We start from the raw sequence: 8,655 nt of genomic DNA on the forward strand, positions 1-8,655 counted from the left end.
CACTGCCAGGGGCTGCACCCAGAGAGGGAGGTCATTCAGTGTGGGAGAGTTTGCTTCTGACACACGAGGGGAACCAGAACCTTCCTCCCAACCCAGCTCAGCACCTGTGTGCACATCAGAATGTGCTGTGCCCCAGTCCCATGTCTGCCCAGGATGGACACAGCTGTCCAGTTTTTCCAGAGTCGATTTTAGTCCAGGAATTATGCTTGAAAGCTATGGTGTGAGAAATAACCACTTTGTATGTATTTATAAACCCTCCTCAGTGTGTTTATATACATTATAAAATGCATAGAATTAATTAGTTGCAGCTGGCTTGCACAGCCTTTATGGAACTGATACATACAGGAGCTGTCTTTATAGGAGCTAGTGCTAATGATTCCTGAAAAAAGGTTCATGAACATCTGCAGAGAAGGTAAACAGCACATCCAGGGTACACCTGAACTTTGTCTGCTGTTCATAATCCCCAGAGCGAGTTCATAGGTGAGGGCATGGCCCTGAGCACTGGGCAGCATGTACAAAGTGAGGGTGGGAGGTACATTTGCATTTGTGAAAACTGCCCAGGAAGCTTTTCTGAGTATCTAGAGTTAGACAGTTGAGAGACACATTCCCAGAGCAGTGTCTGCAATCCAAACTTGCACTTTTCAGGATTTGAGCTGCTTGAAGGCAGACCTTGTTTTTGTATTACAAAACACAAAAGCTTGGTAGAGAGAAGGGGTTAGGAGCTATTTTTTTATGAAGGGTTAAGCTTTTTCTCCCAGGGTCTCCCAAGAAAATGGAAGGGAATTGAAGTCACACCACAACACATCCCCAGTGCTGCCCCTCCAATCCAATTTGCTGCCCCACTGCGTATTTCCATCCTTGCTTCATTCTAACATTTAAAGCCCTGGAGACTGGTGTGTCTGTGGGGTGACAGAGCAGGGGGCACCCTGTTTGTAACAAGCAGTGTTCCCTTAGAGATGCCATCTGTGGGGGTACCAGTTGCTGGGGTACCGGTCATCACTTTCTCTGGGGCTGGGCTGAAGGCACTTGAGATGATTGTTCATGTTCAGACTCAGGTGTTTATTATTTCTTATCAGTAAAACAGTCTCACTACTTTGAGTTCAGCAGCTTTTCATTAGAAGGCACAAAATGGCCAACAATCTCTTGTTCCAAGGCCTTTTAAAACTAAACTATCCAATTAAGAACTGACACTTAGATTATTTTCCCTTTTAACCCAATAACTGATCCCACAGAGCCCACAGTGGGGACTTTTCTGCCCAATTACAAAATGCCACCCAAACCCATGGAGAAGGAGGAAGAAGAAGCATGAAGAAGAAACCCAGGACAGCACCCTGTGTCCTCCATCTTGCTTCCATCCATGACACACTAAAAATCCCAAACCCTCAATTTCTCACCCAGTGACACACCTACACTGCTCTCTATAATCCTTTTCACACTTTTGTGGATTCCAGTCTATCTTGAAGTCTGGGAAACTTTCTCCATGAGTGAGGGTCAAAATCAGAGCTCCCCTGGGGGTCAGGGCACCCCAGAGCAGACAGAGAAATATTCCCTGTGCCTCGGGTTTGCACAGCCATCGTTTGCCTCCCTTTCAGATGGCCACGCTGGGAGAGGCACGGCTCAGGGAGATGGAGGCGCTGCGTGCCCTGCGAGCAGCCAACGAGCTGAAGGTGCTGTCGAGCGAGGAGGAGGCCGAGCTCAAGGTGTGTCTGTGCCAGAAGGAGCCGGCTGCTCCCATGATCCAGTGTGAGCTCTGCAGGGGCTTCTTCCACACGGGCTGCGTGCCCGTGCCCGGCGCCGCGCCGGGGCCGCGCGTGTGGCTGTGCCCGCAGTGCCGGCGCTCGGAGAAGCCGCCGCTGGAGAAGATCCTGCCGCTGCTGGCGTCCCTGCAGCGCATCCGCGTGCGGCTGCCCGAGGGGGACGCCCTGCGCTACATGATCGAGAGAACTGTGAACTGGCAGCACAGAGCACAACAAATGTTGTATTCAGGGAATCTAAAACGCATCCAGGACAAAGTTGGCTCAGGATTACTGTACAGCAGGTGGCAAGCCTCGGCAGGACAGCTGCCAGAGACAAACAAGGTGAGGCTGGGTGGGGATGGGCTTCTGGCGCTGGGAGCACGGGGTCGGTGAGGACAGGGGGTGGCGCTGCTCTGGGTTTGGGTCTGTGTAGCTCCCTACAAGTTCCCACAAGGCAGAGGATTTGTTCCTGCTTTACAGCTGGCGGGAGCTGGGTCCTGCTGTGCCCCTCAGCCAGGATGTGTGTGTGCCCCAGCAGCTTTGTGTTCCTTTCTGCTGGAGTCCAGGAACAACTCCTCCCAAAGAGCCTGGTTTTCCCTCTCCTCTTCCTGCTCCTGTATTCTGCTGTGACACCACTAATGACAGAGCTGCTGAGTTATTGTTTCTGGAGTGCTTGCTATTCAATTGGTCTTTATATTCTGCTCCTACAAGTTTTATTCAAATAAGTGTGGAGAATTACTCACAGAGGCACAAACTGTCCTGTGCATTACCAGCTTAGCTCTCAGGCAAGGTTGTTTTCAACAAAGTGTCTTCATCCTTTGCTGCCTCTCCTCACTTCCTCTAGACCTCCTAAGCTGAATATCCTGCTCATATTGCTGGTTTTAGCCACAGCAGCTATTTCAGGTGGGGTAGTGAGGGAGTTTGTCTTTTTTTCAGTGAAGATCTTTCAGCAAAAAAAGTACACATGAAGAGGGAAAGGAGGTAAAGAAATTTCCTGAGAATAAAAAAAATGCAGAAGAATAGCAGAAATCAAAGTTTTGTGCTGTATGAAGAATATGAAACATCCCAAAATGGAATGTGCTCTGTTGGTTTTACATTTTGAAACACCTTAGTTTTGCTAGTCCAGTCCAGCTACGGTTAGGCTGTGTTTCTGTTTTCACGTTCACTTATGTTAAAACACAAACCATGCTACACCTGACAGGGTGTTTCAGCTGCTTCTCATTCACCCAGCTGTGCCAGTGGCTAGTGGACCAAATTTTTCAAACAGGCAAGTCAAGATATAGAAATTAAAATATCTTTACATACTTAAGAGATTTTTTTTTTCTGGTCATTTAGGTCTGAAAGTATCATTTTGCTGGGTCAGCTAGTGTAGCTGAAAAGAACTGGCCAAGATTTTGGAAACAGAAGTTGATGTTTCAGCCAGAAATTGAAACAGTTTCATTTTATTTGCCTGTTGGTGTTAGCTCAGCGTGGAGCTGTGAGGTTCCTGCCACCCAGAGCAGTGTAACTATTTTTGAAGGGTCTGGACCTTAAGTCAGTAAACCTTCCAAATCAGGGTGTTTCTGGCTGAGCTTGTCCTGGTCCTTGTGACTACATTTGCCAAGTCAGAGGTCCCTGGGAAGTTCAGTGGAACAGCCTCTGACCAGGTCCCTCTGCCTGGGTCCCTCAGTGTGCCTGAGCCGGGGACTCTCCTGAGCCAGGCCCCCAGTGCACCTCGGGGCAGGTGTGAGCTGAAACTTCAGTCTCCATGGATTGGAGGTGGTTTTCTGGTCAATCTGGTGTCTCACCATGGCTGTCCTGTCCTGTCCCAGTTCTGTTCTCCCTGTCATCTGGGCTAATTCAGCACTCACTTCCACACAAGAAGCTCTTCAGCAACCACTGGAGTTGGGCTGCTTTGACACTGGCCAAAGTGAGGAATGTGGGTGAGTTTGAAAAATTCTCTTGAGAGCAGCAGAGGGAATTGAGGAGAGCCTTATTTTGCAAAGGGCTCAGGCACTTGGGTTAGTGAGGCAGGGAGTGTTGTGGAAGGTTCCTCATGAGATGCCCCTGGCAGTGTCAGGAGGTGCAGGGTTTGCTGTTGGTGTGTCCCTGCAGTCTTTTGGACCAGATACAAGATTTCAGTAGCTGTAAGAGAAACAAGTGTTGATCCTATCACAGTTATTCTGCATTTCAAACTCCATGTTTAGTGAAACTATCTGTGTTTTGTTTTCTAGGTGTCACAGACAATTGGGGCAATGTCATTCTCCATGCCTCATGACTGGGATAACAGAACCATGTATTTGCATTCTCCATTCTCTACAGGACAGCACTGCATCCCACTTCATGGTTTGTAATCTTCACTTTGGTTTGGGAGGTTTCCCCCTGCCCCTTCCTTTTTTCTCCCATGTTTGGTGAGGCAGGGAGGATGTCCTGGTCCCCAGGAAGTGGCTGAGCAGGCCTGTGACTCTTTGGCCCTGGTGGTTGTTTCTCCATCTCCTCAGCAACTTTGGAGCTCAGTGTCCAGCTTTGGCAGAGGGGTGCATTGCTCAAGGATAGAAATTTCCCATGTGTAATGAAAAGGAGTGGCACAATGGGATGAGGAATCAGGAGAGCTGGCCCCTTCCCACAAGAACAGCTCCCCCAGGCTGTGCCCCAGCCAAGCTGCAGAAAGGGGAAGGAAAGAGGAGGGTCCCCTGGAAGTGTAGGAGGTGGATGGAAACAGCAGGGATGTGGTGCTGGAGGCCGTGGGATACTGAATGCACAGGACACGAGTCCATGTGAGCTTTGCTGCAGCACAACTGTCCAGCTGTCAGAGACTGGAGCTGCCCCAGCCCCCATGGGGCTGCTCTGCTCTTCTGGGGTCACTCAGCACAGGCTCTGGACCATCCTCACCTCAGACTCAGTGGGTTGGACTAACAGACAAGCTGTGAATTGCATCATGTTATGACTGTGACAGAAGTTATTTATCATTTCTTCCCTCCTCATGCATAATGCTCCAGGGACACAAGTCTAGACTTATCTTCATGTCTGTGCAGCTCAATCCCTACCTGTGTTAGAAAAGCCATTTCAGGAGAGTGTTACAGTTCACATCATACAAGGCAGTTCTTTGTGTCACCAGGTTTATTTTTTGTATTTGAGTTGTAGTGTATTAATGAGCTGTTATTTATACAAAGATTTTGGCCTCCCTAGCCAGGACTGTTTCAGAGCCCTGCATGAGCTTTAGGCCTTGGAGCCAGTAGCAGCAGTGGGTAGTGACCATGGAGCAGGACCTTGTCATCAGGCTTATCCTCAGCCTTCCTTCCTGTCCTCTCATGGCTCCCTGTACAGGCCTCAATCACTTTGTTCATGTTACCCACTCCTTAGGTAGTGAGGGGATTGTCACACTCCTGCAGCTCCTGAAGCAGGAGAATTTGCCAGGAATGATGGCAATGCCTTATCCTTCAACCAGCAGGGAATGGGAGCATGGCAGGGTGCTGAGCCACACTGCATGAGCTTCTGTGCAAGCTTTTATCTTTCCTTTTAACCCTGCTGTTAAAAATGAGCAGTCAAGAGGGAGCAGATAAGAACTAACTCGTGCAGTTGCAGATTTAAAGTCTTTCACCATTTTTTGTTGTGATACCAGAGATTTTTCGTTATCTGTGCAGTTGTTGTCACTGAAGAATTCCTGCTGTGTCTCCTTGTGTTTCACACTAGTGGTTAGCACCGAGCTGGACGAGCTGATGATGGAAGCCCAGCTGCTGCAGGTTTCTCTGCCTGAGATCCAGGAGCTCTACCAGGCCCTGTTCACAAAGCAGAGACCAGCCCTGCAGCCAGAGCAGAGGTCACCCAGCACAGCCACAGGTGACAAGGCAAGTGTCCAACAGCAGCACTGAGCTCGGGCACCCTGGGGAAGGGCTCTGCCTCAGCCCTTGGGCTTTACTGGGCTTTGTGTGTGTGGCTGCACTTCCACGAAAATACATTTTCCTTGTGTAAAAGGAGTCAAGAAGTCAGTAATAAATTAGTTGCAAAATATTGAATACAATCTGTGGCGTAATACATTTTTGAAATTTAGATATGCGTTTATGGTCAGACTCTGTACTTTACATACATCTGTCCTGATTGCATAGAATTGCAGAATCCCAGACTGTCTTGGGTTGGGAGGGACCTTAAAGCTCATTTTGTTCCACCCCTTGTCGTGGGCAAGGACACCTTCCACTAGATCAGATTGTTCCAAGTCCCATCCTGGCCTTGAACACTTGTCTCTTGTCCTATGTTGAGGCTTTCCAAGAGAGCTGCTGTGGAAGCTGTGGGCTCAGAGGCAGGAAATGAGGATGGTTTTCTCTCTTGAGTTCTGTCCCTGGTGCCTGACCCTGCCCTTGGCTCCTCTTACACATCTCATGCTACTGAAAATGCAGCACTGTCAAACACTGCACTTGTACTTAAACCTATTCCTAAAATCAGGGTATGAAATAACAGGGTAATGGGTGTTAGCTGCATGCTTCCAACCTTGCCAAATGTCTTTCCCGTAGAACGAGTGTTGCCGAGGGAAGAAGGATGGGATTAGTTACATGGAGAGAAAACTGAAGCGGCGTTTTGAGAGAGAGACCTTCTGTGGGGAGAAGAGAGCGAGAGTAAAAAAGATGAGAACACCCAAAAAGAAGAAACTGAAACTGAGTCACTCAAAGGATCTGTGCAGTAACAAACTGGAGCGAGAGCGGGAGCGGCTCCTGGAGCTGCAGCGTTCCAGCGACAGCCACTTGCTGCCCTCAGACACGTCCTTCTCAGAGCAGGAGGACTCTGAGGATGAGGATGCCATCTGCCCAGCTGTGAACTGCCTCCAGCCCGAGGGGGATGAGGTCAGGAGGGGCCGACCCACCATGGTGTTCCCAGTGCTGGGGTCTGGGGCAGGGAGCTGCCCTGGGACTGTTTGGCTGCAGAAAAGCTGCTCCTGAGGGGGGTGAGAGGCTCTGGCTAACCCAGTGTCCATGCAACTGGGATGGGCACGACTGACCCCACCTGCCCTGGGGCAGCCATGTGGCATCAGAACATCTGCACACCATGGGAGAGGGCAGGTGGGGCCAGGAGACTGTGTCCTGGCTGCTCTTGGGATCCAGGTGTGGATGGGCTCTGTGCCTGGAGCTCTGCTCAGGCTCATCCACACTGGAAATGGAGAAGAGGGATGTTGAGTCTGTGATGGGTGGGAAAGCAGTGGGGCGATCAGGGAGGGTGTGCCCTGCCCACAGCCCAGGAGAGCAGGGAGCACAATGAATATCCAGCACCAGCCAGCTGTAGATCAGATATTTCTCATGGACCAGGATGACCCAGGAGTGTGGGACACTTTGCCTGGCCCTGCTCTGACCCCTGTGTCTGCTCTTCACCAGGTCGACTGGGTCCAGTGTGATGGCAGCTGCAACCAGTGGTTCCACCAGGTGTGCGTGGGCATCTCCCCCGAGATGGCAGAGAAGGAGGATTACATCTGCGCCAGCTGCGCCGGCAAGGACGCCCAGGGCCGCAAGTGAAACCCCCAGAAACCCTTCCGGACTCGAGCAAAGAAGGTTCCCAGTTTTCCAGTTAAGCCACAGGGGCTGGTTTAAGAACCAGATTGCAAATGGTGCTACTTCTATCCTTATGGGATCATTTTCCAGAACTCAGAACAATTTTTGACACTTTTGTATTTTCCCTTGATCTGTTTGTGGTTGTTGAGGTTTGAGATGCTGACTGTTTGCAGGGGTTTCCACCGATTGGGAAGGCATTTGACAAATGCACCTTTATTGTACAGCATTCAGTTACCTCTGGGATTTACTGACGTATTTAATTCAGCTTGGTTTGGGTGCAAAAACAAACAAAAAAAAACCCTGCACCATGAATTTTCCAATAATCCTCTTTTGAGGAAATCCCTGTTTACTCTGTTAACTCTTTGGAGACTTTAGTTTTTTTCCACTTCGTTTTTCGTAGACTAGGTTTATTTATCTGAGCAATAACTTCTATGTCTGGTTTCAGTGACTGGAATGACAACTGAACAGCGTGTTGCTTCTAGCATTGGTTGATGTACAGACAGCAAATGTTAGATCCTAGTGTCACTGAGGGCCCTGTGATGTAGAAGACAGGAAAAAAAAAATCTGTAAAGTAATTGCCACAGCTGTATTTTGGCTTTCTCCTTTTTTGGGTAGCTTGTATCAAATGTTGCAGTTTATATTGTGGAATAAACCCCTGGTTATGTTATAAAATTAAATGTTGGTGTTTTTAGAGAGTTTGAAATGCAGTTTTATTTCCCTCTGAATCCACACTGCATCGCTGGGTTCTCTTAGCCAAGAAATAATCACTTTCCAAAGAAGCAATCAGAAGCTGTGGTGATTCTTGTCTGTTCAGGTTTGGAAGGAGGAGGGAGGTCAAAATGTTACACCAGAAAGAAAAAAAAAATATTTTGCAAGATTTTTGCAAAGTTTTTCCAAAGCTGAAATTATTTGCAGCTTGAATGTGTGAAGAATTGAAGGTACAATTTGGGACTTGTCAGGGGGCAGGAATGGAAGGTTCACACAGGTGGCAAAGGTGTGTGGCAGCTTCTCCTGCCAGCCCTGCCCAGCTGCAACAGAGCAGAGACCTGCCCTCACTGCCCAGGCTGGTGGCCCCAGCAAGCTCTGCTCTGCCTCTGTCTGGGTGGATCCCTTCAGCTGCTCCACCTGCATTTAGCCCAGAAGCCTGAGGAATAAGGAGATTTATGGTTCTCCCAAAGGCTGTTCAGGGCCTGTAGCTGGGGCGCTGCAGGTGTGGCTGCCAGAGGAGACTGCAGCTCTGAGCAGCACAGCTTTGGGTGTTCAGGCCCACAGGGCACCTCCCATACAGGGCTGCCCCCAAAATCCCTTGGAGCACAACCACTGCTGCAGGACACAGCTGGAAGGGGCCTGCTGGCAGGGATGTGTCTCCAAGGCCTGCCAGACGTGGAACTGCTGGAGCCCAGGGA

The 8,655-nt window shown here is 49.5% G+C and overlaps 1 protein-coding gene across 2 annotated transcripts in view; it reads left to right on the plus strand.

Annotated features, from left to right (window-relative positions):
* KDM5B (lysine demethylase 5B) overlaps nt 1-7,940 on the plus strand; it is a 59,801-nt gene extending 51,861 nt beyond the window's left edge. For both annotated transcript variants that reach the window (XM_059867447.1, XM_059867446.1), the window contains exons 23-27: nt 1,593-2,078; nt 3,950-4,061; nt 5,409-5,563; nt 6,224-6,550; nt 7,076-7,940. In XM_059867447.1, coding sequence (XP_059723430.1) covers nt 1,593-2,078; nt 3,950-4,061; nt 5,409-5,563; nt 6,224-6,550; nt 7,076-7,213 — 1,218 coding nt within the window. In that variant the 3' untranslated portion in view covers nt 7,214-7,940. The remainder of the gene's footprint in view (nt 1-1,592; nt 2,079-3,949; nt 4,062-5,408; nt 5,564-6,223; nt 6,551-7,075) is intronic.
* The last annotated feature ends 715 nt before the right edge of the window (nt 7,941-8,655 follow it).

Source organism: Haemorhous mexicanus, chromosome 25 (assembly GCF_027477595.1).
Source record: "Haemorhous mexicanus isolate bHaeMex1 chromosome 25, bHaeMex1.pri, whole genome shotgun sequence".
Lineage (NCBI taxonomy): Eukaryota > Metazoa > Chordata > Aves > Passeriformes > Fringillidae > Haemorhous > Haemorhous mexicanus.